The 27148-nt window shown below is 34.8% G+C and overlaps 1 protein-coding gene across 5 annotated transcripts in view; it reads left to right on the top strand.

The window, feature by feature from the left end:
- The window catches only part of STAG1 (STAG1 cohesin complex component), a 408218-nt gene that overhangs the window by 244303 nt on the left and 136767 nt on the right, over positions 1-27148 (top strand). For all 5 annotated transcript variants that reach the window (XM_058295002.2, XM_058295003.1, XM_058294999.2 and 2 more), the window contains 2 exons: positions 6028-6232; positions 21024-21175. In XM_058295002.2, coding sequence (XP_058150985.1) covers positions 6028-6232; positions 21024-21175 — 357 coding nt within the window. The remainder of the gene's footprint in view (positions 1-6027; positions 6233-21023; positions 21176-27148) is intronic.

Below are 27148 nucleotides of genomic sequence, written 5' to 3'. Positions count from 1 at the left end.
TACATATAAACGTGAATGTCCTTGGTCTTAGGGACTGTACATGTAATACATGTAATACATGGCAGTATTAAATGTTCAAGGAGCATGGCGTACATAACCTACACTGAAGTTTTCACAAAGGGGATTGATAAAGAGATGGATAGATGGATAGATAGCTATATGGGTTGATAGATTGATGAATAGATTGAATGATAAGGCAAGTGTAGCAAAAATGTTAAAATTGATGACTGGTTATTTGGGGGGGGGATAGGATTATGTTGGAATTATCTGAATGAGGTGTGTGTTTTGTAACTTTCTATTAAGTTAGAAAGTATTTAAAATAAGTTTAGATTAAAAACAAAAACACCAAGTATCTTGAACCTAGAGGAAATGTTTTTAGAGTGAGTTGTGCCTTTTCATTATATTGTCTAGAGCCAAACACTCATTTTGAGAGAAGCTTAAATGATGTACTCGTGAAGCCTAAGTATTACTTAGCAATGATATTTGTATCAACGAGTGCTAGATTAAATCCCTGTCTGTACTAGTCATGATTGACTATATATTGAGATTATTATTACACCTTTGGCAATTTCAAGATTTTTCTCATTTAGTTTTATGATATATCTGTAAAACATGATTTTTGCAGCAGGGTACTTAATCACATTTATATTTTTTAGTTATTATAAGACCTGTTAAGTTATTAAAGTTAAGTATTAAAAATTCTATATATTTTTCCCACTGTGTTGTACAGTCCTATGTTTTATCATTTTATCTTTTTCTACTAACATATATATGACCCCAAATTTCCCTCTACAACCACATTCACATATACAGTTCAGTGCCTGTAACCACACTGACAATGTTGTACCATCACCACCATCCATCTCCAAAATTTTATAGTCAACCCAAAGAGAAATTCTGTACAAAGCACTAACCAACTTTCCATTCCCTTCCCCAACCAAAACCCCAGCAATCTATGTTCTAGATCAGGGATTCTTAACAAGGGGTCCATGGAAAGATTTCAGGGGGTCTGTGAGCTTGAATTGAAAATCAAAACAACGTTATTCTTGTGGGGCTGTGTTGGTGCAGGTATGATCTATTTATTAAAATAATACACAGTATCGTATGGACTTAGTAAGGGGTCTGTTGTTTTCACCTGACTAGCAAAGGGGTCCATGGAGCAAAAATTGTTAAGAACCCCTGCTCTAGATTCTAACTCCATGAGAGTCTTTTTTTTTAATCATAGATACAACTTTTTACTTTAACAAGTGTTGTATAAATGAATTATTTCATCTTTCAAATTTATGTGGGATAAATTAATTTTTGTTATTAAGAAACATACGCACAACTTTTAGTTGGAAACTGTGTTTATAGAGATCAATACGATAGTAGCTCTGGGCAATGATGAACACATTCTAAATTGGGAAAGAGCTGTATAAACTAATACCATTAATACACTGACAAGTTTAATAGTTGAGGAATATACAAGAATCAGTGAGAAACCCATAGGATTGAGTTAATCATCTGAGATATGAGAACTTCACAAAATATTTAACCCTAGAACTAGGTGATTAAAAATACAAGTTCACCATAATAAATAGGAAAGAGGCATTGGACAGGTGGAGTGTTTAGGATATATAGGAAGAAACTGGGATCTGAAGCCAGGTTATCACAAACCCTGTATGCCAGACTCAGATTTTAATCTGATGCTAATAAGGAAGCCTTCCCCAAAACATTGTTCTACTCCTAAGTATAATAGTTATACTGTGGGAATCCTCTCTTGTCTACTGTTTTGTCCACCTTCCTCTCCAGTCTGTTTCCACACTCCCAGTCTCAAGAGTTGGGAAAATTCAACCCAACCCTTTTAGTTCCCCCCTGATCTTTTTTTTTTTTTTATACTTTTTATTTTTAAAATACTTTAGATTACATAAATGTTACATAAAAAATATAGTGGATTCCCATATGCCCCACTCCCTACCCCTCCCAAATTTTCTCACATTAACAGCATCCTTCATTAGTGTGGCACATTTGTTACAATTGATGAACACATTGGAGCATTGCCACTAAGCATGGTTTATAGTTTACATTATAGTTTACACTCTTTCCCACACAATTTTCTAAGTTATGACAAAATATATAATGTCCTAGTTCTAGATTCTCTCTGTTGCTTGTAATGGGCATTGTCAATTATCATCTCCTTGTTAGCTGTCCTGGATGAGTCCAGTGAACTGGAGAGTAGGTGTTGCAGCTCTGTTGAGATTCAGGGCCCAGCTGGCACAGTAATACTTGCAACAGTAGACAGTGCCTTAGATAAATGCAGAGATAGAAAAATGAATAAGATATGAACTTTGAAAATTTTAATAAATTTTTACAGCATTGATTTGTACAATTGCTGTTCCAAATATATATATTTTTTGTATTTTTTAAAATACATTTTTAATGTATTTTTAAAATATACAAAGATCACACAGAATGTTACATTAAAAAATATAGGAGGGAAACAGATTTGGCTCAATGGATAGAGCATCCACCTACCACATGGGAGGTCCAAGGATCAAACCCAGGGCCCCCTGACCCATGCAGTGCTGATGCACACAGGGAGTGCGCTCCATAAGGAGAGCTGCCCTGCACAAAAAAAGTGCAGCCTGCCCAGGAGTGGTGCCGCACATATGGAGAGCTGACGCAGCCAGATGACGCAACAAAAAAGAGATGCAGATTCCCGATGCCACTGAAGAATACAAGTGGGCACAGAAGAGCACACAGCGAATGGACACAGAAAGCAGACAACCCTGGGGGAGGGGGGGTGGAGAGAAATAAATTAAAAAATAAAATCTTAAAAAGAAAAAAAGATATATATATAGGGGGTTCCCGTATACCCTCCTCCCCACACCCTGCCCTTTTCCCACATCCACTACTACTTTCATTAGTGTGGTACATTCATTGCGTTTGATAGATACATTTTGGAGCATTGCTACACAGCATGGATTATAGGGTACATTGTAGTTTACACTCTGTCCCAGTCCATTCAGTGGGTTATGACAGGATATATAATGTCCTGCATCTGTCCCTGCAGTAGCATTTAGGATAACTGCAAGTCCCGACCAAATATATTTTTTCATCATTTCTTAATTGGTGTGTCTGTGACTCTCTTGACCAAATGAAATCTGTTAAAAACTTTGAAAATTTTTATTTTAATTTCTTGGTATTTTAGAAGTATGAAGCTTTGCCAGAGTCAGAAAAGCTAGCTTAGATTTAATTAGAAGAGGCCCTATTATAAAGAGTAATTTCACTTTAATTGCATTAAAGCAGTCAGCCAAAATAATTTACTTGAATAGTTCTTTATGGTTATTGTTTGTTGTTAAATGCATGATGGAACTTTCAAAGATTATTGTTATGCAGTTGAAGTTATTGGTCTTTTATTACTTACGGATTTTGTATCATATTTAGAAAAAAAAATCCATTCTCACAATATCACCCATGTTTTCACCTCTTAGTTTTGTGGTTGATTTTTTTTAGGTGTTTTGGTTCATTAGGAATGTGTTTTTTGTGTAATGTGCAGTATATATCTTTTTATTTCCCTAATGGACACCCGGGTGATCCATAATCATTTACTGAATAATTAATCTTTCCCCCCTGCCATTTAATTCTTCTTTCTCCTGTAATAGTAGGAATGCATTTGTCTGTGGGTAACAGAAAACCTGACCAACACAGCTTAAATTCACAATAGTTTTTGTTTCATACAAAATAAATATGAGAATGGATAGTACATGACCAGTACTGCAACTCAGCAGCAATACAAGACCTAGAATTTTTCTCTCCTCCTCCACATTCTTCTTACTCATACTTATCCCCTCATGGTTACAAAATGGCTGCAAAACATCCAGCACCACATTTGATTTCCAGGGTAATGAAAGAAGGAAGATACAGAAGACTGAAGAAACTGTACTAGTGAAGTCTTTAAAAGGCCTTTTCTAGAAATCCCAATAGCAAATTACCCATGTTTCTTCAGATATTTCTTGGATATTGTTTTTTAGGCTACTAATATATTGCCTATTATTCATGTATCTTCTTTCCTTCAATCCAGCAACTGAATTATTTAATTAGGAAATTAAATATTTTAGGTCACTGGAGTCTAAAATGTGTGCTGCATTTGAATCTTCTGAAGTTTGCTTAATTTTTAAATCAAGTTTTCCTGTGTGACTGTTGTTCTGCCTGTCCTTTGTTTCATTTGCTTTTAGGTTTCTTTGGGTGGTTTATTTTCTTGGTAACCTCTTTAGGGTCCAGGTTTGGTTTTGCTGAGCACCAAATGCTGAACTTCAGTTTGTATAAAGCAAGAGGAACTTTACCCTAGTGGGCTTTTGTGATACAGATTTCGTAGGCAGGTTGTTTAAATCTACCTTTAGGAAACTGTCCAGTTGTATCTACTTTGTCCAGTCTATACACCTCTCTTCACCCCATACACACACACACAGCCTTAAGGGCTGGGAACATTCAGCCTGCTTCTTCCGTTCTTAATCTTTTGAGGGCCCAGTGAACCCTACAACACTGACTTTTCTCCTACGCCTGAGTGCCACTCCCTCCTTTCTGTTTCTTGCTTTTGCCATTTACTTCTCCTCTAAGAATCATGCTTATTCTCTTTCCAGGGACACCAGCAGTGCTCACAGCCTTACTTATACCCAATTTTCCCAGCAGCAATTTGCTAGAAAAGACAAAAAGCCACAAATTAAGAATATTCAAATAACCATGTTCACTGAATTCTTCTCTCTGCCTTGCGAATTTCCATTTCTTTACCAAAATATTTTAGGCTATGGTGGTGGGAAACAACCTTCAAATTTTGAGTTGAATTCAAGTTTTTTTGTGTTTTAAACAAGATAATATAATCTGGTGACATCAAGAACCCACCTTAGAATTTTTCTATTAAGTTAACTTAAAAAGTTAATCCATTCAATAAAAATGAATTATTTTTGTAACTCTAAGAACTTTTTTAAGTTCTTAGAAAAATTACAAGAAAATGGGGTTGAATTTTAGATGTTGTAGTTTTCAGGCTGCTATAACAAATACCACACTTGTTATTGGTTGACTTAAATAATGGGAATATATTGTTTTAGGGTTTTGAGGCTGGGAGAAGTCCAAAATTAAGCTTTCAACAAGGAGATGCTTTCTTCTCAAAGTCTGTAACACTCTGGTGCTTGCTGTCTGCCATCCTTGGGAATCCTTGACTTATATCCCTGGCTGTTACCTCTTTGCAATGTCTTCTCCTGTCCCTTCCATGTCTCATCCACTTCCATCTCTTCCCAGTAGCTCTCCGTGACAATAGATTCCAATTTCCTTCTCTTTATAAGACTTTTTCTATTCTCCTCCACATTCTCTTTATAATGTCTCCAGTATTCCTGATTAAGACCAACCTTATTCAGTTGGGCCACACATTAATTTAAAATAACATCTTCAAGATATCCTATTTATAATGGGCTTCACACCCACAGGAATGCAGGTTAAGATAAAGAACATGTCTAAATTGGGGTATATAATTCAGTCTACCACAGTTGTAAAAGGTTACTTTTGGACTTCTCAGTGTAATACTTATACTTGTGAAAGTATCAATTCTTAAAAACTCAGTTTAAAATAACTGAAAAATGCTGTGAGACAGATGACATGGTTAACATGATGTAAATTGAATGGCAAATCTTTTCTACTCTTAAATTCGTTAAATTTTTTCTTTAAATTGTCTACAAATTATCTCAGCTAGAACTTAAACACAATAAACCTGAAAGTTTTATTTTGATTGAATGACTTAGAACAGTAAATACTTTTCTAAATAATAATTTTCAGCATTTTAAGAATTAAGTGGTTGTGGTAGATCAAATCAGACTAACAAAAAACAATGATAAAGAAATCAAGTATTCTTGTCAAAGTCATTTTCTATCTTGTCCTCATGTACTTTAAACAAAAGGATACCTATGCAGGTAGGAGTTAAAAAAAATTTTTTTTATCAGGCTGATACTATATGTTATACTTAATAGGTTCTTTATCTCCTTTTTTTTTTTTTAGGACAGTGGTGATTATCCTCTTACCATGCCTGGACCTCAGTGGAAAAAATTTCGTTCAAATTTTTGTGAATTTATTGGAGTCCTGATTCGACAGTGTCAGTATAGCATTATTTATGATGAGTATATGATGGACACAGTAATCTCCCTTTTGACTGGTTTGTCAGATTCCCAAGTCAGAGCTTTTAGGCATACAAGTACTCTTGCTGGTAAGTAACCAACAGTTTATTTCCTTTTCATTTAGTTTTGTTAAATATGCTTTATTCTAATTAAAATTCCCTTACACTAACTATTAATTTAAACTAATCACTTCTCCCCTGAAAAATAACATCCTCCCCTCCCCCCAATTAATATGAATGGTTTGTGTTATCTCTTATCTCTTTAGGTCATATGTATGCTTATTTTGATAACTGGCATTTGATAATCTTGAAAATGAAATCTGCTGGCTAATGTCAACAAATATCTCTGAAGGTTTAGTTATTTTTTCTATATCCAAAGTAATTTTAGGAGGTTACTAGGCCATATTCTTAGTAAAACCAAATAATAGTTGAGATTTTAAATTCACAGTGTTTTATCTCCACTTAATTACATTGCTTTATTGTTCATTGTTATTATACACTTATATACGAATATTTATTTGCTTATATATTTTAAAGAAACATTCCATCAAACTAATAAGGTAGTAAATAATTCTTCCTATTCCTATAATAACTTAGAATTATATCTAAACATAGTGTTTCTAAGATCACTTCATTCAGGTAGTCTATAGATAACACTGATTGCAGTTTTTTTGCTTTCATCACATTAGAATTGTCTAGATAACATCTCAGTCAAGTATATTCATCTTTCCCTCGTTTTTCTATGACAAGGTAGTTTCATTAATTTAGAAATTGTTTTATTTTGTCTTCACTGCTTTAACTATGCTTACCTAAAATGACTCTTTTTCTTTATTCATAATAGAATGTGCACGTATACACACACATATATCTAAATATCCCCAAATTAGATATTTCTTAGTATCAATAATTTTGTCTGTTGTCTTATTACCCTGCCAAAAAACAGATTAAATTTCATTAATTGCCTTTCATCTTGCATTTGAATTTAAATTTCTCATGTATCTAATTACTTAAAGCATTAGTTCTCAAACCTTAGCAGACATCAGATTCACCTGCAGGACTTTGAAACAGATTGCTGGACCCCACACCAAGAGTTTAGCAAGTTTCTAGGTAATGCTGATGTGGTTTGGGGACTATACATTGTAAGCATCTGATTAAAATTTTGTCATTTTCTGACATAGAACTGTTTCCTAAAGCCAATATGATAATATTATCTGGAGTTATTAATAGATTTCCACTCCTGTTTTCCATTCTTTTTTTAAAAAATTCAAGGTAGTTAGGCCATATTAGCATCATTAGTCTCTTATTTATTTCCACAACAAAACATATTTAAAACAATTCATTTTAGTTTGAGTTCCTTTTTCTTTATTTTTAGGAAGAGTGGAAGATCTTTCATACAATCTTACCTATTTAAAAATGGTAAAAAACACCGTTTATTATTGAAAAAATTTCTGTACAGTATAAACATCAACATAGTGTTGATGAGAGTATTCTCTTCCTCATTATTAGGAAGAGAAGGAGATGTACCCAGTGGGACCTTTTTAAAAAGATACTGTAAAAATACTATTTATTATTTTTAAAATTATTTTATACATTTTTTTTGTATTTGGAATTTGCTTTTTTCTTTTTTCCTTTTTCTCTTTCATTTTCCTCCTTTTTCTTATGTGTATAGTAATGTCATTTAGTTGATTTTCAGATGGATGGTAAATTCAGTGGTTTGAAATAAAAAACTTAAGATAGATGTTGTTTCTGAATAGCCAAGTTTGCTGTCACTAAAGTTAATGAACTTGCCTTGATACAAAAAGTTATCTTGTTTCCCAAAATGAACAGAGAAGGAGAAGGAACAGATTATGAAAAGCCAACCTTAAGAGCCCCTCCTGCTGATGGTATTATTAAATAACAACTCATAACAGAACATAATACAAAAAAATGTGTTTACAAATCTCAAGATAGAAATCTGGGGCTTCTCTGTAGGGACAAGCTACTGCTTTTTAATACAGAAAGCTGTGTGCATTTTGTATAAAGTTTAAATATATGCCACATACTCTTAAGAGCATAGGAATAGGAATGATGTATTTTGGAAATACACAGAATGTTCTACCTCTTAAAACAGTGTTCCAGTCTTCTGAAAAATGCACATTGATTCATTTGCATTTGTCTTTCACTGCCATTACTATATTTTAACATTACTATATTTTTTTACTGACTTAGTGAGGGTCCTTTTCAGCTCTCTTTTCACTTGGCCCATTTTCAATAAATTTTATTATGGTATTTTCTGTAACTCTATCCCTTTGGTTATCTATATCTACTAAATTTGCACATGATTAAATATGTCTTCATTAAGGTCTTCCTCTTACTCACTTTGTATTGAGTGGTTCCCCTTTATCTCCAGTGCCTTTTTGTATCTCTCTTTCTACAGTTTACCTATGTTTATGATAGCTTTTAAAATTGCTTGGTAAATGCCATTTTGTTTGTCCCTAAGCTCTTTTTACATCGTCATCTAACTAGTTTTAATTTGAAAATATTTTTGAAAATCAAATATCAAGAAAAACAGATCAATGTTATATTTAATACTGGTTCTTCAAAGGATAAAACCTGTTGTTTAGTCTAAATTTATTTCCAAAATTGCTATAATTCCCAAGTGTTCACATTAATGGTCATGATGCCCAAGGGTTAGCTTTATAAAATGTGAGACATAATCATTCACCTGCCCTTCAAAAAAGTACAGAGGCTTGCTGAGAACTTATTTCCAGGCTGGGCAGTAATTATCCATCTTTTCAAGGGTTTTTAGTTTTTTAGTTTTTTCCTCATCTGTGCCCTCTTCTCTGTCATTTTATGGTATGTGTGCCAGGGGTAGATTAAAAGATAATCGTTTTTATTCACTTTGCAGGACGAGTCTTGGGGACTAGATAAAATGGGCAGGAACATTTAATCCTCTGCTTCAAAGACTATGTGCATGGACAGTTACAAGGCAGTTATGGCCAGATATGATTATCGGCTTTGGAATAAAATGCTCCTTGACATTGCTTATATCTTAGCTGAGAAGAGAGACAATCAGGTTAGTTATTTTGTAGGGTACAGATGTGATGAGCTCCAGAGCTTCATAAGTCATCATAGTGGTCTTATCAATAGTACTTTTACTATGTTTTCCAAATACCCACTTTCTTGTTATGAATTAAATAATGTCTTCCTATTGTTGGTGTTTATGCATTGCATTTATTTGTTTACTTTTACAACATTTTTATTAAGAGTTTTCATCATTCTGCAGTTCTTCAGGTCTGTTATCCCAGTTTTGAGAATAATTATTCTCATTTTTCTGTTAGAGGTAAACCATACTTTCCTCCCTTTTTTAAAATGCTTTTTACCATTATGTTTGCATTTTATATTATACTCTTCTTATTTTTGTCTTATTTGGAGTCTTAAAATATACTGTCATATTTATTTGATCCATTTTAATAAACATGCTTCACCTTGCAGCACAGTTTTCATTAACAGTTAACTTTCAGAATTAAGTGCCCTTTCTTTTTTCTGTTCTAAATAATTATCTCAGTTGACATATTACAGCCTTAATATATATAAGAAGCACTTTTTCATAATTTCTTTAGTTCTTCTTTTGGTAGATTTAAATTATGAAGCTGGGCACATTTTTTTCCCCAATCTGATGAAATTTTCACATTTTATGAGAAAAAGTTATTTTATTTCAAGGTCAAAAATAGATATTATTGCCATTGTTTTACCATGTTGTTGTTTAGTATTATGAAGATTATTTTATCCTTAAGGAATCTATTTTTGAGAATTATAACAATCTTTCATATTTTTAGAGCTTTGCTTTTAAATGCATTCCATTACTTTATAAGTTGTTGACTTCAAGTTTTTATTAGATGGCAATTTGCAGAATGAATAATGTTGGTTTGACTTTTAAATTTTTTTTACATTTTATTATCATCATAATTTCCTAAGATGTTTCTAAGGGTAATACTAGCTAACTATCATTTTTAAGGTATAGATACTAATTTTTTAAAAGGGGATTAAGAATACAAATTTGTATTAATATTGGCATGGTGATTGATTCTCTTCTACTTATTTCTAAGATGAATTTTGGAAAAATTTTAAAATGTGGTTAAAATCATCATATGACAGTCCAGTGGCTTCAGAAGATTGAGAAACCAGTTTTCACCAGCATTTTAACAATAGGTCACTCTCAGCTTCTTGAGGAAGTAGACAAAGTTTCCTTACACCTTATGTTTTGGACATTTTTATGTTGACATGTGGTTGATTTTGTTCAATATGGTTCATTGATAATATTTTTTTATCAAGTCAGCACCTCTAGACTTTTCCTTCTGAGGAAAGATATGTCATTTGAAAATGCTTTGTTGTTTAATCATATGAAGCTGAAAATCATTTTGTCTTTTTCCTTTGCTGAAACCATATAATATAGTGGTTGATAGAATGGGTTCAGACTGTCTTGAGTTCAGATTCCTTTCTGTCTTTTACTAGTTGGTAACCTCCAGTAAGTCTTTAACTTATCTGGAATCACTTTCTTCATATGTAAAGCAGGGCAGATAATGGCAGCTACCTCATATTTCAACAGATGAGGTGTGCTTGGAATAGTGCCTGGCATTTAGTAAATTGCCATCATTATTCTGAAAAGACAAGAAGGGCTAATGGTAGTCTCCCAATATTTTCCTTCATTCACATTTTCCTCAGAATTCATTGAACCTACTCTATTTTAGGGTAATAACAGACATAGTAAATAGGGGATCAGAAATAAACAAATGAATTAGATCTTTTGAAAACTGCTACTAAGGAAACTAAGAGCATGCATTTTCATTTTACTTGTCTTTAGTTCTCAGCACCGAAGTTCTAATTATTGAGTTCAATAAGTATTTTTTAACTCTTCACTAGAGAGATTATTCTAGTTTCTATGGTTAGAACCTGAAAAATTTCAGTCAGTTTGGCATTGTCAAAGAACAGGCCATAGGGTATAATCTCTCTTCTTTCTTATCTTTGTATTCTATTTTCTTTATATTCATTGCAAATTGCTTTGTAATTTTACCGTTGTGTATTTTACTTTATCACCTTTGTCTTTCTTACCCCTCCTTTAAATGCAACCCTGTTATTCGGTTTTCTAGGGTTTGGATAGTAGACTTTTGGTGGTGGTGTAGGATTAATGCCCACTCTAGGCCAATAGCACTGTATCATATAATTGTACCCATAAAACATAAAATACAGCGACGTATATAACTTTTTAAGAACTATCATTTCCTTAGATTTACTTTTTTCACTTTCACTCATCAAGTCTGTAAATAAGCTTTCTTTGGGGAACCATGGTTTTCAAGAATTTTTTTTTTTTAAGATTTATTTTATTTATTTCTCCCCACCCCCGTGTTTGCGCTGCTGCTGTGTCTGTTCATCTTCCTATTTCTTCAGGAGACTATGGGGACCTCTGATATGGGAGGGAAATGCCTGATCACTTGAGTCACCTCCACTCTCTGCTTTGTTGTGTCTCTTGTGTTTTCCTTCTTGTGTCTCTTGTTGCATTAGCTTGCCATGCCTGCCTGTTGTATCAGCTTGCTATCTTGCTTGTCTTCTTTAGGAGGTACCGGGAGCCTCCACTCGCTGCTTTGTTGTATCTCTCATTATGTTTTTTTTCTTTGTCTTGTGTCTCTTGTTGCATCAGCTTGCTGCACCAGCCCATTATGCCAGCTCGCTGTCTTCTTTAGGAGGTACCAGGAGCTGAACCAGGGGCCTCCCATGTGGTATATGGGAGCGCAATTGCTTGAGCCATATGCGCTTCCCGGACTATGGTTTTTAAATCATTTTATAGGGAAGTGGATGTGGCTCAAGCGGTTGGGCTTTTGTTTACCATATGGGAGGTCCAGGGTTTGTTTCCTGGGGCCTCCTGGTGAAGACACACTGGCCCAAGCAGAGAGCTGGCCCATGCGCAGTGCTGGCCCATGCAGCAAGATGATGCAGCAACAACAAAAAAGAGGCACAGAGGAGAGACAATAAAAGATGCAGCAGACCAGGAGCTGAGGCCCACTCCAGAAAGTCCCAGGATCAGTTCCCAGTGCCACTTAAGAGAAGACAGACAAAGAAGAATGCACAGCAAGTGGACACAGAGAGCAGACAATGGGGGTCTGGAGGGGATAAATAAATAAATCTTTAAAAAAAAAAATCATTTTGTAAACATTTTATATCTCCTGTTTATTAACTTGGTTATCTAGGACAGATTACTTAACTTCTGTGCCTCACTTTCTGATCAGTACAATGTTGATATTAAATAGTCCTATCTCACTGGAGTGTTGTGAAATTTAAATAATGTTAAATGTTTAACATATAAGTCACTTAGTAGAGAATTTGAGAAAATTATTTGTAGATTTAATTTGTTTTCTATATTGTAAATTTTAACATTTTTGTACACCCAAAATTGCATGTAGTACTTACAGGGAATTTGAAAAACAGAAAAATGCAAAACTTAAAGTTAGGTATAATAAGACAATGCCGTAACAGTTTAGTGTTTCTGTTAAGTCTTTTTCTCATATGCATATTTGTGAGATTTTTAAAAACAAATAGTATCATGTTACAATTATTTTTTAAATAATCTTTATTTTTAGAGAAGTCTTAAGATACAGAAAAATACATCAAAAGTACAGAGATTCCCATATGACCCCACCACCACTACCTACATACTCATATTCCCCTATTATTAACATCTTACATTAGTGTGGTACATTTGTTATAAGTGATGAACCAATATTGAGACATTGCTACTAACCAAAGTCCATAGTTCACATTATAGTTTGCACCTTGTACTGTATATGTTGTTTTATAGGCTTTGACAAATGCCTATGTACAGTGTCATATATCCATCATTGCAGTACATACAAAATAAATCCAATGACCTAAAAATGCCCTGTGTTCTACCTATTCATCCTCCCCTTCCCCTCTGAACCCCTGGTAACCACTATCTTTATATCAATGTTCTATTACCATAAAATAATTACAGTAATAATAAATCTACCTTGGTCCCTGGTTACATTAAGCTTTTTCTTTCCTCACTCTTGAGGAATTTGGGATGATGATGTCTGCTGTGAAAATCTCAGGCCAAGAGGAGGCTTAGTTATTATAGGGCAGATGAAAGGAATTGTTTTGCTTGCAGTTGTAGATACCCTTTTTTGGGGGGATGAGACTTGTCCCTCATCATCTTGTGTCATCATCATTTTGTTAGCACTCCAAAGAACTAGAGAATAGGAATGGGCTGCAATTCTGCTGGGATTCAGGGTTCAACCAGCAAGTGAACAATCTGAAGATTTAAGTCTCTGAGGCATGTATTTAATGAGTAAAATGATAATTATAGGTTCAAATAAAAGGAGAAGAAGAATCATGAATAAGGGAATTATAAATAAGTATAATTATTCATTGGGAAATATATTTTGGGGAAATAGATTATCAGACATTCTCAAATAGGGCCTGCTAAGGGGTGTTCATTTCATGATGCTGTGTGCCTTTCCTACACAGTCTGGATGTCCCTAGAGACCTTAGGAGCACTCTCCCTTGAGGCTTTGTTTACTGTGGCAGTTTGCGAAATCTCCAAGACCTGCATAAGCATGACCTCTGGAATGACCTTCTGTCTCACTTTTAAATCTCAGTCATAAAAACTCTTTTTTTATTTAATGTTTCCCCCTTTTGGTCAGAGTTTTTTCTAAATGCATTTGCTGGTTAGCACTCGGCAGTAATCCCATGATGCCAGGGAGAGTCATCCCTCGGGGTCAAGTCCCACATTGGGCAGAAGTTAGTGAGTTTATTTTCTGAGTTTGGCTTAGAGAGAGGCCACGTTTGAGTAACAGGGAGGTTTTCAGGAAATAACTCTCAGGTGTTGATTATAGTTAGGCCAAGTATAATATAATCAATCTTGTAGCAAGCATTTTTCTGTGTTTTAAATTTTTTTATAACTATTTTAAATGGCTGGCTCATTTTCTATTATTTCGATGTTCTTTAATTTAACTGCCCTGCTTTTGTTTGTATCCTTTGTCTTATGTTGCATCTTCTGTCATCTATCATCCAACCTCTCATCTCTTCTAATTTATTCTCTCCTTTTAGTGTAGCATATTATCCAAAAGTTTCCTGAGAATAAGTGTATTGGGAAAGAATGTAATTGAGTCTTTTTATGCCCCTAAATGTATTGCATCCTCATATTTAATAGTCTGACCCAAAATAGAATTCATCATTGAAAATAATTTTCTTCAAATTTGTCATCTAACTTTTAGTGTTTGTTTTTGAGACATCCAATAACATTTTGGGTTCTGATTTGAATCCTGTTTCTTGTCTTTGAAAAAGCTTTTCTTTATTCCTAGTGCTCTGAAATTTTATGGTAATATACCCTAGTTTGTGTGTGTGTGTGTTTTTCCCATTTTTTATACGGTACTGTTTCTGAATGCCTATTGACTGGATGTTACTCTTGAATCGGTCTTGAGTTTCATATTTTTCTTATATTTTCCATTTTTTTAGCCCTTTTGTTTACCTTTCGTTTACCTTTCTTGTAATTCTTCAACTTTATTGAACCTAATTTTACTATCATTTTAAACTTTAAGAATTCTTTCATAGCCATCAGGTCTTTTATATAACATTCTATGTTTCATGAATGTAATGTCTTATCTCTTTGACTATGTTAATTATTTCTTTGAGATTTTCTTCTGCTCTCTGACCTCTTTTCTTCTGATTCTCTGCTTTTTTCTCTGTTGTTCATGTTGGAAGCTTTCCACAAATGTCTGTTTCTGGGCTCCCTATGCATTGCTGAGAATAAGACACTAAAAACTAAAAGGCTGGTTGACTATGTGTGTGTGTGTTGAGATTGGCAGGTTGAGGGTTCACTCTGGCTTCTAGAACTGAGGACTTCAGTGTAACAGAGTCATCCAGTAGTGGTGAGCTAGCATTTTCTTTGTAGGCTCTCAAATGTTAGTATCAATCATTATTTTTCCTGGGGAAGTTCGACTTCTTTGCAGAAGGATTTTTCAGTTTACTTTAACTTTGGGTACTGGTTAACATCTGGGAATTGGACAGGAGGAGAGAAAACTCAGAGCACTCTGCACATATCCCTCCTCTGTGTCTGATAACTTCAAATCTCTGGTTTATTTTCACCAGGGAATAAGCTTCTGGGCATCCAAGATGGATGTGTGGTAGAGAAATTGCTTTTAATGCATAGGTTAGAGTGGAGATTTGGGGAGTTAATTGCTTATTATACAGACTTTGAAATGGTACTCTTACATTCTTCACCCCATCTTCTGTGGAGCCTCGTGCTTCTAATTCCTGAGTCCTTCTGGATGCTACAGCTCTTTTCGCTTATAGATAATTTTTGTAATGCTTTCTCCATTCTTTGGTTTGGTTGTATGCTGTCTGCTCATCCATTTGCTTTCCATATTCATTATTCATATATTGTGGTTGCAGATATTTTCTGTATTCATTGGAGATGAAAATTGTTTTCTCCTTTTTATTTGGCTGGGTTTTTGAGAGAAAAAGGGCTTGGTTAACTACGTTTGGAAAACTGTAGTTTAAGTTTTTTAAAGCTGAAACAGTATCTAATTTGTTCTGTTATCTAGAGTAGTAATAGTAGTTGGTTTTCAAAAGCATAGTAGAGGGGAAGCGGCTGTGGCTCAAAAAGTTGGTCTCCCATCTACCAAATGGGAGGTCCTGGGTTTGGGTCCTGGGGCTCGCTTGCACACCACTGAGCGCTGCCGGCCTACAAGTGCCTCCCAGCCCAGTGACACTATAACCACAACAAAAAAAGGGAGACAAGTAAAAACACAGAAGAGCATGCAGCGAATGGACACAGAGCAAAACAACAAGCAAGCCTCAAGGGGGGAGGAATAAATAAAAATAAATACAGACACACAGAAGAATGCACAGCGAATGGACACAGAGAGCAGACAGCAAGCAAGTCACAAGGCGGGGGGAATAAAAAATATATATATATAGTAGATATCACTAAACAGAAATGCAGGTTTTTGGTTTTCAGTTTTATTTGTGGGGACCTAAATTCAAATTGTTGGATATTAATTTAAACATTCAGTGTCCACAATCTTAATTTCAAGCCTCCCATTTGCTGATAGCCACCTCCATTTGTTCCATTGTTGTTCCTCAGTGCCCCCAACTCCAATAATGTTTTTCTTCTCTCAGGACTTCAAATCCTGTGACACTATTATATCTTTACTGTTCTTCACAACTTTTATGTTCTCACTTCCTTTACTTTTCCAGTTTAGATTCCGTTATCTTTAATTATAATCATGTCCTACATATGCTCAATTTCTTTGCCTGTACTTCTCTCCCTCATACTCCCTAGGATAGGAAAATCCCAAGTCTCCACCTGCTCCATACCTGCACCAAAGTAGCTAAATTTTTCTGGAGAAAACCACATAACTGTAATGGCTTGGCTTTACATTTTTCTCTCAAATGAACCTTGAGTGCTTACTAGCAATCTTGTGACAGTATCATATTCCGTGGTTACGCCCACTTTCTTAGAAGATTATTTCGTATCTTCTCAAATCTATACCTTCTCCTTCCACATCTTCTTTACATTCAGCTGATTATTTTGCTTCCTTTATAGAAGCAGTCAGAAGAGAATCCTTTGAGCATTAAACCTACTTGTCTAACTGCAGTTGTACAAATATACTCTGCCTTTTCTCATCACAGTGCCCCCAGTCTAAGGCGTGTCGTTGCCCTTGGGCAGTGACTTAGTGCTAATCTACTCAAGATCTTTGCTTTTCATATTGTTCTCACTTTCTCCTGACTTTAGTTCCTCTTCCCCAACCATTTAACAATAATTCTTATATACTAATATGCTATAACAGCTCCCATCTTTTAGAAACACTCCATTAGTTCTCATACCTCTCCAGCTACAAGCTCATTGCTCTCCTTTTATTAAAACCCCTCAAGGAATTGTTTATATTCACGGTCATGTCATCACTCACTGTCATCTTATTCTCCTTGATCCTCCCTACTACTTCAGTCATGTTTCTGTCTCTGCCATTTGTTTCTCTGCTCTTGTTGATGTGAACAATTACGTTCTTACTGGCCAAATCAGTGGGCAGCTCCACATTGTTATTTTTCTCTCTCATTAAAGACATGGCTGTTTCTTTTCTCTTGAAATACTCTGTTCACTTGCTTTCTAGAATACCACACTGACCTGATGGATCCTAGAAAGTTAATGGAAATATTGGATTATCCTGGGACTCAGTCTTCAGACCTTTTATCTTCTCCTCAGTGAATAAAGTGAAACCCAATTCCATGGTTTTATTTATTTTTTATTTAAAAAAACACTGATGGTGGGAGAGATAAAATAGTCACATGATTTAAGATTTAAGGTGATAAATGTTATATGGCTCTCAGACATAAAATTCTTTTCCCTAAGGCAGTCAGAGTTACCATTTCATATGTATCTTTCCAGAGGTCTACTAGGCATATAGTTGCAAATACTGAGAGGCATTATAATGTAGTGGTTAGGACCTTGAACTATGGAGCATGACTCTCTGTAGTTACATTCTATCTCTGTTAGGTACTAGCTATGTAACCTTGGATAAGTCTCCTAGCTCATCTGTGCCTCAGTTTTTTCTTACGTAAAAAGGAACTAATAATCCAGTACTTCATTGGTTTGTGAGGTATTAATATAAATGTATAAGTGACTGGCGCATAAAAATAAATAACATTCCTTCCTTCTGTACAGATGATGCATACTGTCAAATATCTTTGTGAGCTTTCTTTTTCAGCACAAAAAATCCTGCCTCATTTTTTTTCTAATGGTTGAATAACTATTCATTGTATTGGTGTTCCATCCAGTTTTATGGCTCTGCATACCAAATCTCTATGATGGTAACTTCCAAATGTATATTTACTAGACCTCTCCAATCTGCTCTAAGCGTGTGTGTCTTTTCTACTTCTCTCATTTCCCACATTGTAATCTATCAAATTCTTCTGGATCTACCTTCAAAATACACTTCACATTTAATCATTATTTCTCTTGCCACCGCTTTAAATCCAAACCAGCCTCACTTCACTTCTCAAGGACAAAAACTTGAGAATCATCGTTCCAAACTTTTTACAAAATATTTTCAGCTCTACTTCAGTGTCCTCATCATTGGTCTCCCTCCCTACTTCTCCTTTTAATCTTCTGTAGTCTCTTCACATGGGAGTTTAAACCAGCCCCTCACCCACATCAAAACCTCCAGTGGATCTTTCCCTACCTTAGATTTATATCCCAAATCTTAACCCGATACTAGTATTGGACCCTTTATAATCTGGCCTTTGGTTTCCTCCTCAACCTCATTTCTATCCGTCTACCTCTGTGCTTCAGCCACAGTAAATGCCTTGTTCTTTTCTAAGTGCCTGACTTACAACAATCTACCTCATAAACTTTGTATTTGTAATCCTCTCTTTCTAGAACACCACATGTTATCTATTTGTTTATTGTCTTAGAGGGCAGGTACTTTGTTCAATTTTGTGTCCCTTGCACCTAGAACAGTGTCCAATATATGTTGGATTGATAGATGAATGGAGGAGCCCTAAATCAGAGCTTCTATAGTGAAAGACCAGTGTTCTAATTACAAATCTGCCACCACATGACACTTTGGATTTTAAGAAAAGTGAATTAATTATTAGATTCAACAGGCATAAAATTACTGTCAGATTCCTTTAACATTTCTGAACATTTGCTTTCAATTTTACTATCTCCTCATGAACTGTTAACAAGTCATTTGTGTTCTGCACCTATTTGTAGACCACTCTTGAGTAGCACTGCTCTAGAACACAGTCACCATTCCATAGCCAGCAGTTAATACGTGATGGGTAAATTAAGCATTTTTCTCCTTGTTAGAAGAGGAGAAGCCACTTAAAAGCCCATGTCACATTACAACTCAATTCCTATGTGAATAAAAGTGTGCTAATTTAGAAAATGGATCTTTTAGCAATGCCAGTAAAATTCAAAAATACCCACTCTATGCAGGAATCAGTCTTTTTCAATGGACTCAATAAAACATCACAAGTTGTGTCTATGTCATTAAATTAAAAGTCCCCTTTAAGTTACTATTGATTTCCTTGTATGTTGGTCATTGAATTGGAAATTTTAATGCCATCTAAATTTCATAGATCAGAAAATAATTTATCTCAGAATAAATACTGTTACATGAAATACTTTTCTGGAAATGATTGTTTTGTTTTGTTTTGTTTTTTTAAATTGTGTTTATTATTTTGTTGTTTGTAAGTCTGAGGTGGGAGAAGGGTAATTACCCAGTGGCAGTTGGAGTTTAGCATCTGGGTTCACATGGAGATATATAGCTGAAACAAAAATCATTAAATTTAGTAAAAGATGTAACTCAGCATCCACTGGTGAATTCCAGCCAGGCTGATTTTAATTTTAATGCTTTCCAACTCCTTGATTTCCAAGTCATTTTGCTTTAGAGAGCTAGGCATTTATATTAAATTGATGTCCATTGGGTATTATTTTGTATATGTACGATGAGCTGTTGGAAACTGGTGTTAGCTCTGACTTGGACAGTTTGAATACTCCAGATCTCTCTTGTCTTTGAACCATGCTTCTTTTTTATACAGAATAATTTCAAAAGTATTTTCTATTAGATAATGTATAAAGCTGTGAAATTACTAGCTTGCATTTTGAAATTCAAGAATATTTCTCAATTTATTGTAATCAGATACTGTATCTCAGGAAAAGAGAAATGTTTTTTATTAAATACAGTTTTTAGTGGTCACTAACTTAAATGCATTTGTTTTCATGAATTTTCATCTCATATTTTGGTCTAAGGGCAGCAGCAGTCATGACTAACATGGAGTTGGCCAAAGTGTAGACATGACCTCAGAATAAGAAATTGTGTGTGTGTGTGTACCTATATAGATAAATACAGCATGCATGCATATGTGGCTATATTTCTAGTTGAAGTGAAATCAGGTAATCTTAGAAGAAATATATCCTCATTGTGAATTATGTGGAAGTGTTTACAGATAGCGAATCAGTTTTTCCAAAGCACTGAACAATTTCATTTTCTATAACTGAACTTTCATATTGCAGATGAATAATCTAAAAGAAAAGAAGAGAAATTATTTACCAGCACAAGATCTCTTATTCCTTTACTAATATTTTCTACGTTCCCACCATCTCAATAATGAAAACAAATACAAATGAACAAGTAAAAGTTGGAGGTTTTTTGTCATAGCTATTATAATTGGACATGAAATCAGAAATTTGAAAGTATTTAACATGATTTATAAATACAATCCTTAAAGTGCCTTAATACTTCATCTGAGGAAAATAGGTCAATCAGAAGTTCACAGATTACATTTTTAATAAACTTAATGGAGTTTGGCAGCATTATTGTTTTTTTTTTAATGGTTGAAGTTATGCCATTCACTGAGGTGAAGAACAGGGAGAGTACTGTTTTTGAGGGTAAAATCATTAATTGGTTATAAACATTTAAGGCATCTTTAAGCAATTGTATATAAAGGTCCGTTGGTAAGAGGGAAGATTTAAACTTGAGGAATATGCCCTCACTGAGATGTGTGTATTTGGAGGTGGGGGAAGGGTTGTTGAAGATGTTCCTTAAATTCTTCCTGCCCACAGTTAAGATGATCCTATTTAAGGGGAAATGTCAGAGAGCCAATTTATGAGGGACAATGAGGCAGACAAAATTATGTTGCAAACTAATAGGAATGTATGTTTTTATAAATCAGTTTGTGTCTTTTAAAAAAAAAACTATGCCTGGATTGTAAAACATGGAAAGAACTAATTTCCTTCCTTCATCCATTTACTTTATACGTTTGTAATCTTATGGGTGATGGTCTAATTCATAGGTGAATATTATAATATTCCTTTATTTCATAGCCATGAAACTCATGACTGCTCTGGTGAATGTTGCCTTAAACCTCAGTATTCATCAGGATAATACACAGAGACAGTATGAAGCTGAGAGAAATAAAATGATTGGAAAGAGAGCCAATGAAAGGTTGGAGTTACTACTTCAGAAACGCAAAGAGGTAAGTAACTTTAATGGTAACTGAGATTCTTATGTTCCGTAAATGTATAGTAAATATGTCAATTAGTTTTTTGTTCTCTGTACTAAGATTTTTTTAAGGTAGATTAGTTGATCTCAGTGTTGTCCATTGAAACTGGAAAGTTCAACCAGTGATTGTGTGAATGCTGTCAATGGCAGAGGGAAATCAAAGAACAGTCCTACTTTTAAAAGAAAGTGACTTGGGAATTAGGCAATTCAGAAAGGCTGTCAGGCTGTGGCCTCAGAAAATAGAATAAATGTTAATTTAGAACTGGGGCTGGTGGTGCTGTATATCCAAGAGAAAGCCAAAGATGATGTATAAAGCATTTCTATGAATAAGATTGGTCCCAGTTTTATAATGAAACTTTCACAAATGTGCTGGAAGTGATTTTACAGTAATGGGAAACACTTTTATTCATCCACTAGGAGACTAAATAATAGATCTGCATTGTTAGTTTATCTTTTAAACCAAAAAATAAAAAACAATATCACATTGCTGCAAAGAAATAACTGTCAGTGAAAAATGGGTTTATAATAGGTAACAAACCACAACAGACTTACTGATGAAATTACAATCCATATCATTCAAGAAATATGGTGAAAGTAAATACTGTATTTGTGCTTCAGTAAGTACTGCTAGCCAAAATATATGCCTCTTTTTTAAACTAATTAATTTTTATATTATAAATATAGCTAAAGTTTCACTTTAAAAATTTGCAGTAAGTTGCAATAATTTGAATGATGTACTGTGAAAGTATTCCCAAATTTATTTCGGAAAAACTGAAATAAAAAAAATAAGTCTGAAAGAATTTTATCATCACATTCATGCATTGCAGTAAAAGCAAATATTTCACTGAATATTACAATATAGCAAATTACAGGTAAATTATATAGTAAAGTTTGAATGTAATTGTATATGAGTAATTTTATTGTTTTTGAGACTTGAATAAACTCAAACTTGTTTTTGCCTAAAATTTGTTTTTACTGTTATGTTGTTGCTGCATTTCATAATTACTAGCTAAGATCCCTTTCTTTTATTATGCCTGCTAACATTGTTTTTCATTTTAAAAATATTTTATTGAAATATATCATTCGTAAATGACCATGCATAGCCAGTAAGTGTTTAGCAAAAGTTGTGAACTTAGCAAACAGACATGCGTCTCATCATGGTGGAATCTCCCATACATCATCCGACCACCAGTGCCTTGCACTGTTGTTAAATGAAAGGGCATCACCAAAATATTACTAACTTGCTTTTGGTGTATTATCCCCCAACCTACCCGATTATTAACACCCTGTGTTAGTATTATGTATTTGTTATAGTTCGTGAGAGAACATTCTCATAGTTGTTCTTTTAACCATAGTCTATCTTCACCACTTGGTTCCCTAATTATACAGTCCCATGCTTTGTTCAATCCATTCAAAGTGTACACTAAGTGGCTCTGATTTTCATCAGAGTTGTGCTTTCATTACCTAAGTAAATTTTAGAACATTATCATTTCTCCAAAAGGAAAAAATCCCATACCCCATTTAACCCCCTATTTTTATCCCTTAGAATGAAATATCATCTTTGCCATTCCTGCAAAAATATATTAGTGTTAACTATCTTTCAGAAGTTACATTAGTTGTAATTTTCCCATGTATCACTTTATTCTTAACACTTTGTAAAAAGAACATTCTTATATTTATACTATTAACGACAATCTTCATCTACCACCAAAATCACTGTTATACATTCCTTAGATTATTTTCTAGCTTCTTTCAATTGACATTTATATCCACAGACAATTCCTTTCATCCACAATCACATTTATAAATTAGCAGTGTTAGTTAAACTCACTGTAATGTATTACCACCTACTCTACGTTCTATCTATTAGTAAAGTATGCTCTAGAGCAGAGGGTTCTTCACAAGGGATCCGTGAGCTTGACTTGAAATTCAATAAAACATTATTCTTTTGGGGATGTGTTGGTGCAGGTATGATATACTTATTAAATAATACTCAGTATCGTGGACTTAGTAAGGGGTCTGTGATTTTCACCTGACTGGCAGAGGGCTCCATGGAACACAAAAGGTTACGAACTCCTGCTCTAGAATTTATCTCTGTGAGTGTACTTGTTTTTGGTTCATATTATTGAGACTGTACAATGTTTGTCTTTTTGTATTTTGGCCTATTTCACTCAACATATCCATTTTGTCGTTTGTATCCTGATTTCATTTCTTTCTCCAGGTTATAAATAGTGTTCTTTTGTATGTATATACCACATTTTGTTTATCCATTCATCAGTTGATGGGCACTTGGGCTGTTTCCATATTTTAGCAATTGCAAATAACTCTGCTACGAACATTTTATGCAAATGTCAGTTTGCGCACTTGCTTTTAGTTCTTCTAAATATATTCCTAGAAGTGGGACTGCTTGATCATACAGCAGTTTTTGAGGAACTACCAAACTGTCTTTCAGAGGCTGCACCATTCTACATTCCCACCAATAGTGAAGGAGTGTTCCTGTTTCTCCACATCCTCTCCAGCACTTGTAGTTTTCTGTTTTGTTTTTTTCTCAATATTGGCTATTCTATAATGTGTGAAATAGTATCTCATGGCAGTTTTGACCTGCATTTCCCTAATAGCTATTGATGTTTAACTTTTTTTTTTAAAGATTTATTTCTCTCCCTTTCCCCCCCCTGTTGTCTGCTCTCTGTGTCCATTTGCTATGTGTTCTTCTACGTCCACTTGCATTATCTAGCAGCACTGGGAAACTGCATCTCTTTTTTGTTTCATCATCTTGCTGCGTCAGCTCTCCATGTATGCGGCACCACTCCTGGGCAGGCTGAACTTTTTTCGCGCTGGGCGGCTCTTATTACAGGGCACATTCCTTGCGCGTGGGGCTCCCCTACGCGGGGGGCACCCCTGTGTGGCACGGCAGTCCTTGCACTCATCAGCACTGTGCTTGGGCCAGCTTCACCACACAGGTCACCATACCCTGGGTTTGAACCGTGAACCTCCTGTGTGGAAGGCGGATGCTCTATCAGTTGAACTACATCTGCTTACCAATGATGTTTAACATTTTTTCATGCTTTATGACCATTTGTTTTTCCTCATTGGAGAAATGTCTATTCAAGTCTTTTGCCCATTTCTTTTTCTTTTTTTTTGACCATTTTTAAAATTGGGTTGCTTGTCTTTTTATCCTTGAGTGTTATGATCTTTTTATGTAAGGTGAATATCAAACCCTTATCAGATACTTGGTTTCCAAATATTTTCTCCCATTAAGGAGGCTGCCTTTTTGCTTTCTTGAGAAAGTCTTTTGAAGCACAAGTTTAATTTTGAGAAGGTCTCATTTATCTATTTTTTCCTATCATAACCTACTACAGGGTCTTGTAGATGTTTCCCCACATTATCTTCAAGGAGTTTCATGGTCCTGGTTTTTATGTTTAGGTCTTTGATCCATTTTAAGTTGCTTCTTGTATAGGGAGTGAGAAAGTGGTCCTCTTTGTTTCGAATATGGATATCTAGTTCTCCCAGCACTATTTGTTGAATAGACTGTTCTGCACCAGCAGCTGGGTGGGTTTGACAGGCTTGTCAAAAATCATTTGACTATAGATGTGAGGGACAGTTGTTTCTAAGTTCTCGATTTGGTTACACTCGTCGATACATCTATCTTTATACCAATTCCATGCTTTTTTTTTTTTTTTTTTTTTTTTAACCACTGCTCTAGCTGAGCAACTTGATGTAAAGTTAGGAAATGAGAGTCCTCCAACTTTATTCTTATTTTAAAAGACATTTTTGGGTATTCGGGACCCTTTACCCTTCCAAATAAATTTGATAATTGGCTTTTCCATTTCTGCAAAAAAAAAAAAAAAAAAAGGCTGTTGGGATTTTTATTGGGATTGCACCGAATCCATAAATCAGTTTGGGTGGAATTGACATTGTGATGATATTTATTCTTCTAATCCATGAATACAGAATGTCCTTCCATTTATTCATGTCTTCTTTGGTTTCTTTTAGCAATGTTTTATAGTTTTCTTAATACAGGTCCTTTATAATCTTGTTTAAATTTATTCCTAAATATTTTATTCTTTTAGTTGCTATTATAAATGGAATTTTTTTTTTACTTCCTCCTGAGATTTTTCGTCAGTAGTGTTTAGAAATGCTACTGATTTTTGCATATTAATCTTGCTGAACTCATATATTATTTCTAATAGCTTTGTTGTGGAGTTTTCAGGATTTTCTAGATGAAGAGACAAATCAGTGAATAGCAAAAGTTTTATTTCTTCCTTTCATATTTTGTTGCCTTTTTCTTACCTAATTGGCCTCACTGGAACTTCTAGAACAATATTGAAAACAGTGGTGAAAATGGACATCCTTGTCCTCTTCCTTATCTCAACGAGAAATCTTTCAGTCTTTCACCATTGATTACAATGTTAGCAGTGGGTTTTTCATATGCACTTTACCATTTTGAGAATTCAAAATGAATCCTTCTATTCCTCTCTTTTGGAGTGTTTTTATCAAGAAAGAATGCTGTATTTTGTCAAAATCCTTTACTGCATCAATCAAGAGGATCGTGTGATTTTCCTTCTTCAATTTATTAATGTGGTTTATTACACCAATTGATTTTCTTGTGTTGAGCCAGTCTTTCATTCCTGGGATCAATCCCTCTTGATGCTGGTGTATTGTTCTTTTAATGTGCTTTTGAATTTGGTTTGAAAGTATTTTGTTGAGGATTTTTACATCTGTATTCATTAGAAAAACGAGTCTAATTTTCTTTTTTCATAGTATCTTTATCTTATTTAGGTCTTAGGGTGATGTTGGCTTCATAGAGTACCTTTAGTAATGTACCTTCCTGTTCAGTTTTTTTAAGATAGATTGATTGATTGATTTTCCCCCTTCCCCTCTGCCCACGCTGCTTTTTTGCTGTTTACACTGTCTTCTCATTTTCTCTCTAGGATTCACCGGGATTTGATCCTGGAGACTCCTGATGTGGAGGGAGGTTCCCTGTCACCTGTGCCACCTCAATTCCTGGTTTCTGTTGCACTTCACCTTGACTCTCCCCTTGTCTCTCCTTTGTTGCATCATCATCTTGCTCTGTGACTTACATGCACAGGCACTGTTTCACCACATGAGCACTCGTGTGGGCGCTCGCATGGGTGCTGGCTCACCACATGGGCAGTTGCGCTCACTGGTTCATCACGTGGACACTGACCCACTGTGTGGGCACACTTTCTCTTTTTATTCACCATGAGGCCCCATGGATTGAACCCAGGTCCTCCCATACTATGGGTGGACGCTTTATCACTTGAGCCACATCCATTTGCCCCTATTGAATTTTTTGAAAGAGCTTGAGCAAGATTGTATTAGATCGTCTTTGAATGATTGGTAGAATTCACCGTGAAGCAATCTGGTCCTGGGCTTTTCATTTTGGGGAGGTTTTCAATTAGTGTTTCAGGCTCTTTCTCTTGATTGGTTTGCTAAGATCTTCTGTTTCTTCTAGGGTTGGTGTAGGTTGTTTGTGCATTTCTAGAAATTTGTCTGTTTCATCTACGTTGTTTAGTTTATTGTCATATAGTTGTCCATAGTATCCTTTTTTGATCTCTTATTTCTGTGGGATCTGTGGTAATTTTCCCCCTCTTATTTCTCTTTTTTTTTTTCATTTGCGTCTTCTGTTTTTTTCTTTGTCAGTCTACCTAAGAGTTTGTCCATTTTGTTCATCTTAAAGAACCAACTTTTGGTTTTGTTGATTCTCTCCATTGTTATTTTGGTCTCAATTTCATTTATTTCTGCTCTGATCTTTATTATTTCTTTCTGTCAACTTGGTGTGGGTTTAGTTTGCTGTTCTTTTAGTTTGTCCAGGTGTTCAGTTAGATCTGTCTTTTTTTTTTGTACTGTAAGCATTGAGGGCTATAAATTTCCCCAGTCCAGCCTTTGCTGTGTTCCATAGGTTTTGATAAGTTGTGTTCTCATT

The sequence above is a fragment of the Dasypus novemcinctus genome, chromosome 4, assembly GCF_030445035.2.
Source record: "Dasypus novemcinctus isolate mDasNov1 chromosome 4, mDasNov1.1.hap2, whole genome shotgun sequence".
Classification (NCBI taxonomy): domain Eukaryota; kingdom Metazoa; phylum Chordata; class Mammalia; order Cingulata; family Dasypodidae; genus Dasypus; species Dasypus novemcinctus.
This window is presented reverse-complemented; position numbering and strand designations above follow the sequence as displayed.